This window comes from Dendrobates tinctorius, unplaced genomic scaffold (assembly GCF_039654945.1).
Source record: "Dendrobates tinctorius isolate UK_male_01 unplaced genomic scaffold, ASM3965494v1 ptg000241l, whole genome shotgun sequence".
Lineage (NCBI taxonomy): Eukaryota > Metazoa > Chordata > Amphibia > Anura > Dendrobatidae > Dendrobates > Dendrobates tinctorius.
Genome location: NW_027361908.1, coordinates 5,648,226 through 5,668,494, shown reverse-complemented (window position 1 = coordinate 5,668,494; position 20,269 = coordinate 5,648,226). Strand labels below are relative to the sequence as shown.

General features: G+C 40.4%; 1 protein-coding gene across 5 annotated transcripts in view; it reads right to left on the bottom strand.

The window, feature by feature from the left end:
• Positions 1–20,269, bottom strand: part of CFAP54 (cilia and flagella associated protein 54) — a 703,284-nt gene that overhangs the window by 545,697 nt on the left and 137,318 nt on the right. For all 5 annotated transcript variants that reach the window (XM_073556932.1, XM_073556934.1, XM_073556933.1 and 2 more), the window contains exons 16-18: positions 9,391–9,455; positions 5,491–5,613; positions 988–1,141 (exon numbers count right to left, since the gene is read on the bottom strand). In XM_073556932.1, coding sequence (XP_073413033.1) covers positions 988–1,141; positions 5,491–5,613; positions 9,391–9,455 — 342 coding nt within the window. The remainder of the gene's footprint in view (positions 1–987; positions 1,142–5,490; positions 5,614–9,390; positions 9,456–20,269) is intronic.

Sequence of the window (20,269 nt, the reverse complement as noted above, 5' to 3'; positions counted from 1 at the left end):
GGGCTTATCTACAGCATTCTATAATGCTGTAGATAAGCCCCCGATCAGACCTGCAATATAAGAAAAATAAGTTTTATTATACTCACCTGGGGGCGGTCTGGTCCGATGGGCGTCGAAGGTCCGGGTCCGGCGCCTCCCATCTTCATGCGATGTTGTCATCTTTCTTGCTTCGTGTCATGGCTCCTGCGCAGGTTTATTGATCTGCCCTGTTGCGGGCAGAGCAAAGTACTGCAGTGCGCAGGTGTTGGGCCCCTCTGACCGCTTCCGGCGCCTGCGCACTGCAATACTTTGCTCTATCCTCAACAGGGCAGATCAATAAACCTGCGCAGGAGCACAGCACGAAGCAAGAAAGAGGACAACATCGCATGAAGATGGGAGGCGCCGGACCAGGAACCTGCGACACCCATCGGACAGGACCAACCCCGGGTGAGTATAATAAAACTTGTTTTTGTTATCTTTCAGGTTAGACCGGGGGCTTATGTACAGCATTCTAGAATGCTGTGGATAAGCCCCGAAAGGCAGTGGCCATAGCTTATAGCTGAAAAATGAGGTGACAAGTTCCCGTAAATATACGGAAAATCACAAAAATGGTAACATTTTTTAAGAAATTTTGTGTTAGGAATAATAAAAGGTAGGATCTCAAGTAAAAATTTCTATACATAACGCCTGAAGAGTGACCCAAAAACCCCAACAGCAAATGCAAAGCCGCGTCAAAACTGCACGTCTTCTGCAGTACACCAGAAAATGACCACTCTGTAGTACTGTAACACACCTACAGGACTAGTAAACAGCATACAGAACAATATCCACTGTTGGTAAGCAAATTATAGCAGTCTATCACCTCATGCATTTTGCTGACGACGACGCCTGAAATTGACATGATTTGCTTATTTTCAGATGTATCAACTCCATTATTCTGCTAATGGGCTTTATTACATGGTGAGAGCTCCGTATCGGAGACAGATATAGCACAAGCAGATCTCCTACCTTTTTCTTGACGGAGAATTTTGATTGACACCCGATGCTGGGCTACAATTAGCTCGAGCTGCAAATCCATCATGGTGACATTATTTACAAGGGACTTGGAAGAACTGTTCTGAGCTTTAAGTGTGTCTTCCGCATGCTGTCTCTTTGCACCCAGCTGAGGCAAAGTGCAAACATATACAGAATGGATTAGTATTCATTTGTGTTTTAATTAGTTTATAATCCTAACAAACATTACTTCAGGATTTAACCAATAATTTACAAAACACTGAATATTCAGTAAGCAAGTAATCTGCATAATACATTGTTCTCTGGTAAACTTAGCTTACCATCTAGAAAGTAACATCAAGGAGAACTATCTCATATATAGGCAAATGTTGGATCAATACATGTTACAATAGCTTTAAAGAGAATCTGTCTCCAGGTTTTTGCTACCCATCTGAGAGCAGCATGATGTATTGGCAGAGATCCTTATTCCAGCGATGTATCACTTACTGGGCTGCTTCCTGCATAAGTTATATAGGATGAAAAACGAAACAGCTCCATCGATTTCAACCTTTCTCCACCAGTTATACATCCTCCATCGCTAGCTTGTTTATAGTAGTGTGAAAAAGAGTTCGCTCCCTTCCTGATTTCCTATTCTCTTGCATGTTTGTCACACTTAAATGTTTCAGATCACAAAACAAATTTAAATATTAGACAAAGATAACACAAAATACAATTTTTAAATGAAAGTCTTTATTATTAAAGGAAAAAGAAACGCAAACCTACAGGGCCCTGCGTGAAAAAGTGATTGCCCCTTCCCACTTAAAACATAAATTAACTGTGGTTTGTCACATCTTTGGGAAGTGGAGTTCAAATTCCATAGCCACACCCATCCCTGATTACTGCCACACCTGTTTTTAATCAAGAAATCACTTAAATAGAACCTGCCTGACAAGGTGAAGTATACCAAAAGATCCACAAAAGCTAAACATCATGCTGCCATCTAGAGCAATTCAGGAACAAATGAGAAACAAAGTAATTGAGATCTATCTCGATGTGGCGTTACAAGCGATTTATAGAGAGGTAATACATTGGGGTCACAGAATTTTCTCTCTGCTGCTTGACATTGAATACTGCTGCTCAGCTTACTTGGAACCAGAATACCCAAGTCCTTCCCCTGTTCTGTAGTCCCGAGTATACTCCCATTTAATGTATAGACAGCAATAAGATTACTCCTTCTTATGTGCATTATTTTACATATTGTAATATCAAGGTCAGATTTGAATTTCCTACATAGTTTGGTGTCATCAGCAAAGACTGACATTTTACTTTCAAACCCATCCACAAGGTCATTAATAAAGAGGTTAAAAACAATTGGTCCTAGCATTGATATTTGTCCCTTAACCAGTTTTTTACAAGTTGTTGATAAAATCACTGTTTTCTGCTGTAGATCTAGCAGTTCTTTGAATGCTGAGCTCTGTATAACCCCCGCACACACCACTGTCTGGCAGCTTTCTGGGTACACTGTGCATAGGCAGAAAGCTAATAAGTAGGGCGGGGATATACAGAGCTCATGATTATGCAGGACTACATGGCAGCTGGTTTTCCAGTCCTCTAGTGACAATCTGCTGGTAAATCAAGTGATTTCATCTAAACTACAGCAAGCAGCCCAGTAAGTGACATCGCTGGATTCAGGGTCTCTGTCACTACATTATGCTGCTATCAGATTAGGTGGCAAAAACCTGATGACATTCTTTTTAACCCTTTCCCGAAAAGAGTACTGGTGAATAGAGCGGATGAAAACAGGGCATTGTGCTCCACTGGTTGCACAACGTTGTCTGTAACATTTCACTAGCAACTACCTGATGAAGGGAACAAACCATTCTTGAAATGCGTAGTTTAATCCATGAGCAGTTAACCTTTCCTCCAGTCTGGCTGATCTCTCCACATGCATTGCAACACCCAGATTACTCTGCCCTCAGGACAGCTAGTGAACTGTTACAGACTGCCTGAATCCGTGCAACGACTGGAACGCAGTGCCGTGATTCCATCCGCTCTATGCACCGTTATTTTTCCCTATGAATATGACTCCTGCACTCGGCTTTGGAGTGAGCGGAAGGTGCAGTAGCGCTCCATGATCACCAGCTAACAGCTGATTGCTACAGACAGCATTGTGCCTGAACTAGCACAACCATTGGAAGCAGGTACGGTACATTCCCTCCACCTCTGACCACAGTGACCTCCACAAGGAGCGCCTTCTTCTCTCGTTTGTCTTTAATCCCTTCCCAACACTGTCAATTTCTGTTTTTTTTCCTCCCTTTCTTCCAAGAGCCATAACTTTTTCATCTTTCTGTCCACATACGTACCAGAGGTTTTTTCTTGCGTCACAAGTTGTGCATTTGAATAACACCATTTTTTTTACCACATAGTGTGAAGGAAAACAGGAAAAAAATTCCAAGTGTGGCGAAATTTAAAAAAAAAAAAAACACCGTTCTGACTTTTTTGCGGGAATTGTTTTTACAGCTTACATTGTATAATAAAAATAACCTTGATTTTTCTCATCAGTACAAATATGGCGATACAAAAGTTGTCCTTTTTTTTTTTTTTTTTTTAAATTGTGTCGACATTTTCCAAGACCCATAACGCTTTCATTCTTTGGGCGATAGATGTGTGATGGCTTATTTTTTGAGGGGCGAGATGACATTTTTACTAATACCATTTTGGGATCTATATCATTTTTATCGCTACTAACATATTTTTTGTGGTAATGCAGTGACCAAAATAATGAAATTTTGGCATTTTGTTTTTTTTCTGTTTACGACGTCTACCGATTGGTTTAATTATTTTTAGATTTTGATAGATCAGACCCTATTAAAAGTCAATGAGATACACTGGGCAACGTCGAGATCCATTGTACAACAGATCTAGCAAAATGTAACTGTAAACAAAGCCTAAAAAAAATTAAGTACACTGTCATCGATCATTGGATTAATCTTTGTAAAGAAGAGAGGCTGATTGGGGGCCCTCTGTGATTGTTACTGTGACAGGGTATGCGACAGAGCAGGAAGGGACACCAGGCCGAAGATCAATCCAATGGGGTTTATTGAGACAGGGCGCATAGAACATAAAATATCAATAGCGTCTCTTAGAGTCCACAATGAGTCCACACAAAGGGAGCAGATCCGGGGACGCCACCTGGCAATCCGACGCCAGGAAAATAGAAGTAGTCCTTGGGTGAATTCAATGGATCCAACACAGTCCCACATGGCAGCTTCTAACAATACACACGGTCACTGGAATCTCACCTCAGCATAAGATCCCAGCCCTTCACAGGCCCTTCACACAGCCCTTCACACACAACTGACTCAGCCAACACATGAATCTATTGTCCTGTGTACTGGGATCAGCCCATCTAGGGGGGAGGTTCACACCAACTTTTAACATGTGGCTACATTGAGAAGCTTCCAGAAGCTATGGCTCCATTCTATCTTACAGGTTTGTGTATTGGATAAGTCCCATGCTGAGAAGAACAAGACAGAATCCCCCACTAGAAGCAGTACAAGTGAGGTGGACCTAGGCCTGATTACATTACAGTCCAGAAACACAGGCCGTGGGAGGGACATGATGTTACAGTTATCGTAGAACATTATGGACAATCTCAAGGTAACTGGTTGAAATTAAAGGGCGAAAGACAAGAAAGGGACTAAAATAATAATAAAAAGGAAAATATTTTCCCTATTTAAACCCCAGGATTTCCAAAGCTGCCACTGATGAGCTACCCACCAATCCTGCAGAAATGACATCACAACTATTGTAAACATAAACGCTGCAACCAATCGAAGGTAATGTGCCAAACATGACAGTATGGCCACAGAGAACAGCGATTGGCTGCGACGGTGATGAGAATTTTGGACGTCATGACATTGTTGCAGGACTGCAGGGACAAATAATTAGCATTGCTGGAATGGTATAAATTTTAATGGGTAAATAATGCTTATTTTAATATTTTATACCCTTTCTGGTCTTAGGGTACCGTTACACCTAGCGACTCACCAGCGATCCCCACCAACGATATAATGCGGTCAGGATCGCTGGTGCATCACTAGGTGGTCGCTAGTGAGCTGCCACATAGGCAGATCTCACCAGCGACATCGCAGGGGACGGGGATCGCTACTTACCTGTCAGACGCGGCGATCCTGCGTCCTCCCGCCCTGCTCCACGCGTCGCTCGTCGGCACCACAGGAAGCCCCAGCAGGAAGTGGCCGACGAGGAATGGTCCAGCAGCTTCTCGCGCGACCAGCGATAACCAGCGGGGGAGCGGGTCGGAGGTAAGTATCACATGTAGCGATATCACTAGTAATACGCTATAACGTCACAAAATCGGTGACTTTACAGCGATATTGCTAGCGATATCGCAGTGTGTAACGGGGGCTTTAGCTAATTTTTGAAAAATCCCGGACAAACGATTTGAATTACAACCTAATCTACAACTACAAGGTTAGTGTATTCCTGTAATCTTACCGTTGTAATGTAGTGGTCAACAAGTGATATATTATGATGTCCAGCACTTTGTGATACAGCTAATCCATTGATTGGTTTGTCAAGGGTTTCATATGCAAAAATCAGCTGGTTCAGAGGGGATTTCTGCAATAACAACAATATGCCACAAAAGGATAAAAGTCAATCTTTACCTGGATCTGAAAGCAACGAGAGGCTTATTTTTAATGCAAAACTACTTTTTTCCCCTAACACATTTTCTCATAAATTCAAACCGAAAATTGACAAATTGATTTACCTTTAACGGAATTGAAAAATTAATTTCTGAGTGACCCATGTAATAAATTAAATTACCGAGGCTCCCAGTGTTACATTACCAATTCAATAAGATTAATGGAGCTATTTGTCCCAACGGCATAAAGTGCTCAAATAAAAGAAAAAGGAAAGACGAATATTTGTGTACTTGTTCTATGTACGGTAAACTGAAACTTGAGAGGTTATCTGTAGTTTTTACATCACCACAATAATAGTCAATGCAGAAGATGAACATTTCTAATTTTCTACACAACAAAGACTAGCATGAATGCTGCACGTTGTTTTCCCTGCATTTTGAGGTGCAAACTGGTTTACAGGTTATTATGCCAAAGCCAGAAGTGGATTCATCAGTAAAGAGAATTGTGCTTTTGAGAATCAATAAGAATTTAAAAATAAAGAGTAAAGAGAGTTAGAAGTTCCTTCTTATATATCTCTTATTATTTCATTTTAATCCACTCGCGACTTTGTCAAGAAAAAAATTTCATCGAAAACTGTAAAAATTCTGATTCCAGACTTATAACTACAAGGAATTTTTTAGATACGTAGGAGCAAAGGACTTAAAAGGTTTATTCAGGCAGCTGAAAAAAATGACACCTTGATATCTGCAATCTGATGTTTTATTGCAGAGAAATCCACATTTTTCTTATATGTAAATGAGCTGCTCAGGACTATGGACCAGACACTGATCTGCATGAGAATCTGCCTCCAGAGATTATTTTAAATGAAAGGAGGTGTTAGTGTGAGACAAGTAACTAACACAGAACTGTAGAAATGAACTCTGTCTCCTTACAAACACGTTTTCAGCTGTAGCTCTCTTAGTTCTGCTGTTTTACAAAAAGAGTGCAGCCCTGTCTGCCTTTGAGATGCATATATAGGAAGGAGAGAAGTCCGGCTTTCAGGATCGCGCTGTTCCAGTCCAAAGTTCACAAGGAGTTAATCCAAGGACCAAGCAGTGAATATAACTTTCTTTTTATTCCATAAACTCTACGCGTTTCGTGTACACACTGTACACTTCCTCAGGAGCAAAGTTACACTGGCATCACATCACAAAAAATGTAAAACATTATAATAAAATTATGATTATACTCAATAAAAGTCTAAAATTCTTGGTACATCATATCAATTAGCAGAACAACATAGTATTGGCATCTGATAATTGTGTGATGTCCATGCTATAACATTACAGCAAGGGAATGATCATATCGCTAACATATAAAGAGATACAATCGGCGGCATTTTACTATGATTGGAATAGTTGGCTGGTGCCTTGAAAAGGAACTGACAGCTCTGGAGATGTGGAGCCTTTGGCTGAGAGAACAGAAAAGTTTCTTGAGTGCAGAGCATGGGTCTGCTGTGCAGGATCGAATCCGCATAGGAGTACATACATTAATATATGATCATCTGCCTGAAATATAAGGAAAGTAAAAGTATAATATGTTGAATGAAGGGTTAATACTGAAAGGAAAATATAAGTGCAGTTATATAAGAGATTTGTGAATGTTGTTCTGCTAATTGATATGATGTACCAAGAATTTTAGACTTTTATTGAGTATAATCATAATTTTATTATAATGTTTTACATTTTTTCTAGTGTGAAGTTTTACATATGTGTGTTTTTATATAAGTGTGTTTTATAGATGCATTTTAGTGATTTTTGTGATTTTACATTATGTTGATAGTTATGTGTGAATTTTTTTAAGTGCAATGAGCACCTACCTCACTTCCTGGGGGAGTTAGTATATAAGGAGAATGGAATGTGATGCCAGTGTAACTTTGCTCCTGAGGAAGTGTACAGTGTGTACACGAAACGCGTAGAGTTTGTGGAATAAAAAGAAAGTTATAATCACTGCTTGGTCCTTGGATTAACTCCTTGTGAACTTTGGACTGGAACAGCGCGAGCCTGAAAGCCGGACTTCTCTCCTTCCTATATATGCAATTCTAGTGACCGGCTGATTGCTGCAGTTCATCGGATCCTACCCATTTGTGCTTATGGTTGTTGTGTTCCACACAACTGAACCAGGTGAGTGGATCCATATCTGTTGAAACGTTTATATCATTGGATAAGACCCTATTGTGCGCTTCTGTCTCCCCCTTTTTTATTGCCTGTGAGATGGAAACTGAGTGGAACCTACAGATGTCTGGTATAATGACAGACAGCTCTGCAGTGAGATCAGGATAGCAGAGAGCAACCATTACACATCACACTGGTAACTCCCCTTCATGTAAAATAATCTCTGGAGACAGACTCTTATGTAGATCACTGTCCAGCCCAGAGCCTGGAGCAGCTCATTTACATGTAAGAAAAATGTGAATTTCTCTAGAATTACACATCAGATTGCAGATATCAAGGTATCACCTTATTCAGTTTCCTACGACCTACATGGTCATATAGACAGCTTAGGAGGGTTGATCCTACTGGCAGATTCCCTTTAAGAAGAAAAAAAAAGTATCCAAATGAATTTGGTTTATTCACACCAACGACAATAGAATTATACAAAATAGGATTTTTTATGTGCACTATAAAAAATATTAAATGTATGGCAAACATGTAATGTAAAGCTAGTAGGGCTTAAAAAGAGTAAATCTTGCGCTACCTTCACATGGTTAAAGAATATTAACCCCTTAATGACAGCCAATACGTCTTTTTACTGACCTGAGATATAAGAGAATATTATCCCCACATAGGTGACAATCCAGCAGCTGTCAACTGTACATTATAGCTGACAACTTGATGTATCACAAACGATCAGTGTTGGCACCGTCTATATCTGTTTAACCCCTTAGTTGCTGCTGTCAAAAATGACTACATCGGAAAAATGGTTAAAAGATTGTGGGGGCTTCCGCTTTAATCTAATTGACACACCGAGATTATGATTGTGTGGTCCTGATGTTTGCCCTAGCAGTTCATGGCCAGATAGCGGCCTTAGAGTCTCCCGGATATAGTGGTCAGTTCAGAAGTTAGTGACATTTAGGTGGTTAAACAAACATTTTTTCATTCCTGCTATATCACTTTGCATTAATTCCTGAAAATCACCTGAAGGGTTAATAAACTACCTGACAGACGTTTTCAATATGTCAGGGGGTGCCGTTTTAAAAATGGTATCACTTTTTGGGGTTTTCCAATATATAGCTCCCCCAAAGTCACTTCAAACCTGGATAGGTCCCTCAAAAAATACATTTTGTAACTTTCCTTGAAAAAATTATTGCTACATTTTTAAACCTCCTAAAAGCCTAACAAAATAAACTAGCATTTTAAAAATGGTGCTGATGTAAGGCAGACATGTGGGAAATGTTATTTATTCATGTTTATGTCTATGGTATGACTATCTGGACTAAACGGATAATCATTCAAAGTTTGAACACTGCAATTTTTTTTACATTTTTGTCAAGTTTCTGATTTTTATTTATAAATAAACACAGAACATATCAACCTAAATTTACCATTATCATAATTTATAATGTGCCATGAAAAAACAATCTCAAAATCAATGGGATTTGTTGAAGTGTTCCAGAGTTATCACCACATAAAGTGACATTGCTCAGAATTTAAAAATTGGCTCCGTCACTAAGGGGTTAAGTTATGTGTTCTATAGACATACATCTGCTCACCTTCATATTTCTGGTTTTAGTGCTGCCAGTGCACACATCTGCAATCGTTTTTTCATGTGATCTCCCTGAATGAGATTAAAAGTATGTGTCACTTCTCTTTAGGAGCTGTATCCAACTGATGGAGCCTTTTAAGCAAATTGCAAATACAGAAATACACCAAACACAGAATTATGACTAAAGTTGTACAAACTAATTAAAATAATTCCAAATAAAAGAGTAAGATGATCAATCAGGATAAAGTCATATTTTTCACCTTGCATGGGTAATGCTCCACTATGACACTGTATAGACACAAGTTAGATATAATGTATACTATAAATAGATAGGACCCCCGTTATATTCTTTGTGGATGGGACTGTAGGAAATAGCCAAGTATGTTGCTTGACTTCCTCCGGCAGCCCCATACACAATGAATGAATCAGAAGTTCAGCATAAGCATCTCTACTCCATGCAGGATGGAGCTTTGCACAGCCCCACTCTTAGGATCAATGGGGTACATACATTGTGATATGGATAACTTGAAATTCTGGGATTATCCCTTTAAGTATTTTCTGCCAAGTTGAATTATATTCCATATACAAGTGCTTCTCACAAAATTAGAATATCATCAAAAAGTTAATTTATTTCCGTTCTTCAATATAAAAAGTGAAACTCCTATATTATGTAGCGTTACTACAAACAGAGTGATGTACTTCAAGTGTTTATTTATGTTATTGTTGATGATTATGGCTTACAGCCAATGAAAACCCAAAAGTCATTATCTCAGTAAATTAGAATACTTTATAACACCAGCTTCCCATTTATGCTACTTTTATTTTTGTTGTCTCTTTGAGTTTTTCAAGCCTTAGAGAAAGGAGGTCTCCCGAAACGTCGCCTCAGGCGTGTTTCCATTATCGTCAGTCAGTGTCTCTGCTCTCCTGCTCAATCTATGGAAGCGCAAGTCTTCACAGGCATCACCCACATCCATCTGCAAATCGGAAGCTTGCTAAAGCCTGTACTGCAGTCTGGATAATTTTTTCACAATTGCTAATATACTGCAAAGTTATTTCTATTTCTTGTATATACACTGCTCAAACAAATAAAGGGAACACTTAAACCACACAATGTAACCCCAAGTCAATCACACTTCTGTGAAATCAAACTGTCCAGCTATAAAGCAACACCGATTGTAAATCAATGTCTCCTGATATTGTGCAAATGGAACAGAATACAGGTAGAATGATAAGCAATTAGCAAGACAACCCCTATAAAGGAGTGGTTCTGCGGGTGGTCACCACAGAACATTTCTCTGTTCTTATCCATTTTGGCTGTTTAGGTCACTTTTGCATTTTGTCACTGCTCTCACCCCTAGAGGTACAGTAGCACAACCTCATCAGGAGCATGCCCAGGTGTTGTAGGGAGGTAATGCAGGCACATGGAGACCACACACACTACTGAGCATCATTTCCTTGTCTTGAGGCATTTCCACTGAAGTTGGATAAACCTGTAATTTGATTCTCCACTTTGATTTTGAGCATCATTCCAAATCCAGACCTCCATGGGATATTACATTTGATTTACATTGATCATTTTTGGTTTAATTGTTCTTAACACATTCCATTATGTAATGAATAATGATTTGCAACTGGAATATTTCATTTAGTGATATCTACGATGTGGTATTTTAGTGTTCCCTTTAATTTTTGAGCAGTGTATATACACTCCCTGACAGAAGTTATGTCGCTTATCCATGTCATGTAAATAAAAGCTTATAACCTGATGTTAAATTCATCCATTGGTTGTATCAATTATTCTTTTGAAAAACGGAAACCCTCCAAAATATAGTTTCGGTTAAGAAAATAAATTGCCATCAATGCAGAAATATTGATCATATAATGGACACAGAATGGTCAGATTTTGGCAAGACAAAAATTTTGTCGGCCACAGAAAGTAATGTGATATTCAAACAAATAATTAACTTAAAATACAAATATACAGTATGTTGCATAACATTGGTGAATGAAGTTGTGGTGCTATTAGAGTCATATTTAATATTTTGTGTGACTTCCATGAGCTTGAAGGACTGCATTCATGCGGTCCAACAATGATTCATACAATTTATTAATGAAGTCATCAGGAATAGCAAAGAATGCAGTCTTTCACGCGTCCCAGAGTTCATCTAGATTCTTTGGTTTTGTCTTCCAAGCTTCCTCTTTCATCCTACCCCAAACATGCTCAATGATGATCATGTCTAGTGACTGGGCTGGCCAGTCCTCGAGCACTTTGATCTTTTTTGCCTGGAGGAAATGTTAGGAACGGCGGAACGCACTAAATAAAAATAAATATTAAAGTGCGTTCGCCGATCGGGGTCCACCGTGCAGTAGGTGTTACACCGCTGCTAGGTAATGACAGAGGAGCAATATGGCGGTATAATGCACACAGGTTCAACTTCAGCCGGAGTGCGCAGAGCGGGCTCTGTTCACACACAGAGGTGCCGATATGGCGGTATAATGCACACGGGTTCAACTTCACCCAGAGTGCGCAGAGCGGGCTCTGTTCACACACAGAGGTGCCGCAACAAAAACATACAAAATGCTGAACCTGTTAGTGACACAGGCCTAAGGTAAATGCACACACGGTATCTGGTCGCAGGACCTAAGACAGAGGAGCTGCGTCCCTCTAGACCTACCGTGTGTGCGTTGTTGCTTCTGCGAGCGCCAAGAAGGGCTGCAACTGCAGCGCGGCGTAGGATACTGCCACTCGACAACAAAGCCAGAAAGCAAGCGCCATGTAGGACGCTAGCGTAGCGGTGCGGTGTGCAGAGTGGCTTAAGGCTTGCCACTGACTGGCGCTGACTGCTTAACTAATTCCCTATCCACATGCGTAATATCAGAGGGAAGGGGTTTTATAATGAGTCAGTCACCAGAACCATACATCCGTCACCATTCACACATAGCAAGTATAGTCTATACTAGCGCATGGCGGAACGGCCATGCGCACTTTTTATAGCCTTGCTGGACCTTCCAGATCTCCAAGATGGACCAATGAGATCTGGAACAGGACCTGGGCACGACTCCCGCAATGGGAGGTTGTCTCGTGAGCATGCCCAGTAGGAGCACAGAGGGACTTATTCTCTGGAGCAGTCTGCTGCAAAGTAATCTTCTCTGCAGTAGAAAGACAGCAGGAGACTGCAGAATGTGAGGCTCTGGATTCCTGCAGAGCAGACGCAGAAAACTGACGCCTAACAGGAACTTTGTTGTAGAGATAGATGTATGAGATGGAGCAGCATCCTGCTGCAGAATTTGACCCCTTTTATGATTTGGAATATAAGAGGTAGCTAATACTTCTTGATATTTTAGGCTATTGATATTGCCTTCCACCTTGCAAATGTTTTGCACACCCCTATACTAAATGTAACCCAGACCATGATCTTTCCACCACCAAATTTAAATGTTTTCTGGGTGTATATTGGATCCATACGGGCTCCAGTAGTTCTCCTGCAGTATTTGCGGCGGCTGTGGTGTAATTCTACTGAAGATTCATCAAAGAAATCCACCTTCTGCCACTTTTCCAGCGTCCATCTGTTTAGCAGTCTGTGGGACTTTGCAAATGCCGCACGTTTTTTTTATTTGCTTTTTGTTTAGTGCTGGCTTCTGGGCACTGATTCAACCATGGAGGCCATTTTGAGACAGAATCCTACAAACTGTTCTAGTTGACACAGGGACTTGAGGTGACCAGGCCTGTTGGAGCTCTGCTGCAGTGGAAGAGGGGCTTTCTTTGGATTTTCTAACCAACAAACGTTCCTCCTGAGCAGTTGTCTTGCGGGATCTGCCGGACCTGGGCTTGTCAAACACATCTCCAGTCTCTTCAAATCTTTTTTTAATTCTTTGTACTTGACGCTGAGACACATTAAAGGTGCCAGCCACCTCTGCAGTGGATCTGGTCATCAGCCTCTTGATAATCCAGGCTTTGGTCGCAGGGTGAATTTTTGGCATGTTGTCAGAGCTCAAGTTGCATCTCAAGTGAAGGTCTGGGGTGCTGGGTTTCTTTTTATACACACCCACTAATTAACCGATCATTTACTGAGCACAGGTGAGGATGTAAACTAGGATTGGGTGCATTATATGACCAGGCGACAAAACTTTTGTCTTGCCAAAATCAGACTATTCCGTGTTCATTAAATAATCAATATTTCTGCATTGATACCAATTTATTTTCTTAACATAAACCACATTTCGGAGGGTTTCAGCTTTCAAAAGAATAATTTATACAACCAATGGATGAATTTAACATCATGTTATAAGCTTTTATTTCCATAACATGAATAAGCGACATAACTTCTGTCAGGTAGTGTACTGGATGAAATATTTTTGGATAAATTATGAAGAAATCAATGTGTTGTGCCATTTTCTGTTTTGTATATGCTAGAATATGCCATTACTTTATGATCATTGGATGTCTCACCTCTGACAACCCCACTGGTCCCAAGAATAAAGGGTCTACATCAGCTTCAATGCTTCTAACCTTTCACCACTCCCAGCCTCATGACTGCAGGAAACTACAGCCGACTATATTTCAATGTAGCTGTCCTGCAGTTCACCTGCATAGCTGCTGTGCAGGGAAAGCATATGAAGAAGCTACGGGGGGTGGGGGGACCCCAGTGGTCAGACCCCCACTAATCACAATAACAAGGCAAAAAATCCTTGCTTCCATTATTTCAAATAGATATGTGTACAAGGAAGTAGGATGAACAATTCAAATGTTTTTGCATACATTTTTTTTTTGCTGAATTGAGTTTTACTATTTCCTCGTGTGGCCATCAAGTTAAGCTAAAAAATATTATTGACTGAACATACACACAAAAAATCTGCGCATTATGTGTCATGTTATTTCTTCACATCACATTGTAAGATATGAATACAACTCTAAACAGATTTGCCCAGGGTTAAATAAGACATCCACGTCCTTTGATCAGAAGGTTAATATGCATATTATAGGATTTGTAGCACTGTGACTTTTTCCATGGGTCACTTTCACATTTCAGTTGGTAGCTATATTGCTAAGTGGTTTATTTTACAAGGTCTCCAGAATGGGATTCTCCAGGCTGGAAGTTCACAGTGTCTCTTTGGGTTAATTGCCCTGTTGTCTGCAGAATATCCTTACGGCAGAAAACTAATTTCCGCCATGGTCAAAAGGGTCCTAGTTCAAATTCACTTCTGCAATGTGCTTAGCAGAGCTCACAAATACATCCCTCCTCACTGCTAGGAATGTGCTGTGCCTGGTAATTAAATCCATCTTTCCTTTCGCTTGCCACAGTTCACTTATTTTACCCCATTTGTCAACGTATGATTCTTGGAAACCATAACCACATGCACTTGACTACTTAATTACAAATTCTTACACATCAGGCAGCCACTATGTATGGAAGAGAACACAGTATGTGTTATTATTAATGATAGGGTTAGGTTATAGGAAGACACATTTTCATCTTATCTGCCATATTTGGCATCGTTAATTTCCAACACTACTAAATGAAATCCGTTAGCAGGTTTTTGCTAGGTATTATGAGAGTACCATTATTGTGGGAGCAAACAGCCTGATTTCAGCAATATATCACTAAGGCCACGCTTGCAAGACACTTGTGCGAGTCTCTCACCTCAATACCCGGCACTGCCACCGGCATTCGGGACCGGAGTGTGCGGCTGCATGTATTTCTATGCAGCTGAACGCTCTGGTCCGAACCGGTATTGAGGCGAGTTTCTCGCATTGCACTCGCAAGTGTGACCCCGGCCTTACTGGTCTGCTTGTTGCAGATTTGATAGATTACCTGTTTTCTCTTCTGAAGATGTAGCAGTGGTCAGAATGTTGAGCCCTTTGCAACCCAGCCCACACATGAGCTTCTTGTGATCACTGTGAACTGTCAGCAAGTGGCCAATCAGTGGTGGGGGTGTGGCTACACAGATTTACCTGACTGGTCTGCACATGAGCTTAGGGTGGTTTTACACTTACTGCATTGTTTGTGGTGTACTGCAATAACGGGCCGCAAAAATGTATGCGGACTGCCGTTTTTTTTCCCCAATACTATGGAAAGAATATCAGAGAAAAAAAACGTCATTCCACAAAACTGGAAGCAACGACGCTCCGCGAAAACAAACTTCTGTTTTGTTTTTGTGGCCACGTTGATTTAAATGGGCATCGTGTCCGGTATTTTTTCACGGCCGTATATACGGCCCTCATGGCAACAACCCAGCAGCAGGACCGCTACCTCAGCCTTTGTGCAAGAAGGAACAGGAGGAGCACTGCCAGAGCCCTGCAAAATGACCTCCAGCAGGTTACAAATGTGCATGTGTCTGCACAAACGGTTAGAAACCGACTCCATGAGGATGGTCTGAGTGCCCGACGTCCATAGATGGGGGTATATATGCATGTGTGTGTATATATATATATATATATATATATATATATTATATACCCCCACACACACACATACATATACAGTGGGTACGGAAAGTATTCAGACCCCTTTAAATTTTTCACTCTTTGTTTCATTGCAACCATATGGTAAATTCCAAAAAGTTAATTTTTTTCTTATTAATGTACACTTTGCACCCCATCTTGATAGAAAAAAAAACAGAAATGTACAAATTTTTGCAAATTTATTAAAAAAGAAAAACTGAAATATCACATGGTCATAAGTATTCAGACCCTTTGCTCAGACACTCATATTTAAGTGACATGCTGTCCATTTCCTTGTGATCCTCCTTGAGATGGTTCTACTCATTCACTGGAGTCCAGCTGTGTTTAATTAAACTGATAGGACTTGATTTGTAAAGGCACACACCTGTCCATATAAAACCTCATAGCTCACAGTGCATGTCACACCATATGAGAATCATAAGGTCAAAGAAACTGGCCAAGGAGCTCAGAGACAGAATTGTGGCAAGGCACAGATCTGGCCAAGAATACAAAGAATTTATGCAGTACTCAAGGTTCCAAAGAGCACAGCAGCCTCCATAATCCTTAACTGGAAGAATTTTGGGATCACCAGAAGTCTTCCTAGACCTGGCAGTCCATCCAAACTGAGCAGTCATTGGAGAAGAGCCTTGGTGAGAGAGGTGAAGAAGAACACCAAGATCACTGTGGCTGAGCTACAGAGATGCAGTAGGGAGATGGGAGAAAGTTCCACAAAGTCAACTATCACTGCAGCCCTCCACCAGTCAGGCCTTTATGGCAGAGTGGCCCAACGGAAGCTTCTCCTCAGTGCAAGACATATGAAAGCCTGCATAGTTTGCTAATAAACACATTAAGGACTCCCAGACTATGAGAAATAAAAAATTTTGGTCTGATGAGACTAAGATAGACCTTTTGGGTGCTAATTCTAAGCGGTATGTGTTGAGAAAACCAAGCAGTGCTCCTCATCTGCCCAATACAATCCCAAAAGTGAAACATGGTGGTGGCAGCATCATGCTATGGGGGTGTTTTTCAGATGCAGGGACAGGACGACTGGTTGCAATTGAAGGAAACATGAATGCGACCAAGTAAGAGATATCCTGTATGAAAATCTCTTCCAGAGTGCTCTGGACCTCAGACTTGGACGAAGGTTCACCTTCCAACAAAACAATGACACCTAAGCACACAGCTAAAATAACAAAGGAGTGGCTTCAGAGCAACTATGTGACCATTCTTGACTGGCCCAGCCAGAGCCCAGACCTAAACCCAATTGAGCATCTCTGGAGAGACCTGAAAATGGCTCTCCACCAATATTCATCATCAAACCTGAAGGAGAGGATCTGCAAGGAAGAAAGGCAGAGGATCCCCAAATCCAGGTGAAAAAAAAAAGCAAATGGTTTGAATACTTATGACCATGTCATATTTCAGTTTTTCTTTTTTAATACATTTGCACAAATTTCTACATTTCTGTTTTTTTTCTGTAAAGGGGTGTAGCGTGTACATGAATGAGAAAAATTTACCAAATGGCTGCAATGAAACAAAGAGTGAAAAATTTAAAGGGGTCTGAATATTTTCCGTACCCACTGTAAGTCTATGGAGCCTCAGAATGAGGCTCCATAGACTTACATAATAAAAGAGATTTCCAGCTCACGCATAGAGCGTCCATTGAATCAGGTAGTATGAAGAGCGGTAATATAACTTTGAAGAGGAGCGGAATGGCGCTGTGTCCTGGAGAAGTTGTCAGTAGACAAGTATATTAACACATTGAAAATAGACTACATACACATACACAGCTTTAGAAAAAAAAATAATTGGAAGGCTTCTTTAAAGGATAAAACAAAGTGAATGTGACTTTACTCAAATCTGAGAAATTCTGAAAAATGTATTTTTAGGCTTTTACCAGTAGTAAAAAGTATTGAATCTGCCACGATTGTACTTACAAAGATTAGATAAGGTACATTGAAATAAGCCCCTCATTACTGGACACCATCTGTATATAAACTAGACCAAAAATGAAGCAGGAACATGGCCCAGTAGTTACAAAGTAGAGAAAGTAATAGAAATATACAGGATTGTTCTTTCTGACATTTTGCGAGCTGTATGAACTTTCTGCAGTGGAAAAGCTAAAGGTTGGTACATGTTCTTTTTCAACTTCACATTAATGTTGAAGGTAATATGTAGCAGGATCACTTTGGCATCTAAGTCAGCTTGTTCTTTACTGAGATTTCAATATTTTAGACCTGAGAAAGTCATTATTCTCAGCAGAGAAGGGGAATTCAGAGTGACATTGTCATTTCTCCCAGAACAGAAGTAAGAAAACTTCTATGAACATCTTCTTAGGAACTTGCTGAATTGTTGTTTTTTTTATGTGTTTCAAAGACTCAAAATCAATTGGTCCTTTCCTTTGTATTTCAATAAATATGAGCATTGCACAAAAGCGTTATTTGTATGCAATAGCCTCTTGTGGATGAAGACCAGTGAAATGTCTGCCCGGTAGCGGAATGTGCACCGACACTGCTGTGATCCTTTCCATTAGCTCCAGCTATTATATGTGTATTTGTGCATGGACAATACATTTTGGTGACAACTTTTGCCCTCACGATGCATTGTATTTTTTTTCTCAAGCATAACTTACTTATAGATAGCTGATCTTACACTTTTCCCAGTAATGATCTTTCCTATGTTAAATCAGATTACAGAAACACTGTCATATATCAGAGATCTGCATTATCGGAACTCAAGCACGTACACAGCAAAAGTCATCAGCGTCATTTAATAATGCTATTTCAATGGCTAGCAATGACTTGTAGCAAAAGGTGATGATATGGATGGGAAATGTCACTTTAAGGTCACATTAATCCATGACCGGAGGCACTTTCGTTTTTGCGTTTTCGTTTTTTGCTCCCCTTCTTCCCAGAGCCATAACTTTTTTATTTTTCCATCAATATGGCGGTGTGAAGGTTTGTTTTTTTGCAGGACGAGTTGTACTTTTGAACAACACCATTGATTTTACCATGTCGTGTACTAGAAAACGGGGAAAAAAAATTCCAAGTGCGGTGAAACTGCAAAAAAAAGTGCAATCCCACACTTGTTTTTTGTTTGGCTTTTTTACTAGGTTCATTAAATGCTAAAACTGACCTGCCATTATGATTCTCCAGGTCATTACGAGTTCATAGACACCAAACATGTATAGGTTCTTTTTTATCTAAGTGGTGATAAAAATTCTAAACTTAGTCAAAAAAAGAAAAAAAAATTGCGCCATTTTCCGATACCCGTAGCATTTCCATTTTTTCGTGATCTTGGGTTTGGTGAGGACTTATTTTTTGTGAGCCAAGCTGACTTTTTTTTTAACTAAATTTTTATTAACACCTTCCTGACATCTGATGTACTATCCCGTCCACGGGACCCGGGCCCCTATGACCGGGGACAGGATAGTACGTCATCGCGATCAGCGACGCTCCCGGAGGGGGGGGTGCTGCTGATCGCGGCCGGGTGTCAGCTGATTATCACAGCTGACACCCGACACTGTGTCAGGGGTAGTCACGGACCGCCCCCGGCACATTAACCCCTGGCACATTGCGATCAAACATGATCGCAGTGTACCAGTGCTTTAGAGAAGCATCGGCAGGGAGCGGCTTCCCTGAGACCCCCAGCGCAGCGCGATGTCATGCTCTGGGGGCCTCTTTCCCTGCAGGTCCCCGGATCCAATATGGCCACTGGGGCCTTTGGGGGCCTGCAGGGAGGCGGCTTCCTCAGTGCCTGCAGAGCGCAGGCATGAGGAAGCCTTGTGCATTGCCTGTCAGATCGCTGTGTGACGTGTCAGATCAGCGATCTTACACACGACAGTGATGTCCCCCCCTGGGATAATGCAATAAAGTAAAAAAACAAAAAAAAAGTGTGAAAATAATTTCTAAAAAAATTGCTAAATAAATAAAAAAAAAATATATATATATATATGCCCTAATAAAAAACAATAAAAGTACACAAATTTAGTATCGCCGCGTCCGTAATGACCCGCCCTATAAAACTGTCCCATTAGTTAACCCCTTTAGCGAACCCCTTAAAAAATAAAAAACAAAACAAAAAACAATGCTTTATTATCATAAGCCGAACAAAAAGTGCAATAAGGCGTGATCAAAAAGACGGATATAAATAACCATGGTACCGCTGAAAACGTCATCTTGTCCTGCAAAAAACGAGCCACCATACAGTGTCATCAGTGAAAAAATATAAAAAAGTTATAGCTCGCAGAATAAAGCGAAAAATAATTATTTTTTTATATAAAGTTGTTTTCATTGCATAAAAGCGCCAAAACATAAAAAAACAACATAAATGAGGTATTGCTGTAATCGTACTGACCCGAAGAATAAAACCGCTTTATCAATTTTACCCCATGCGGAACGGTGTAAATGCACCCCCCAAAAGAAATTAATGAAATGCTGATTTTTGT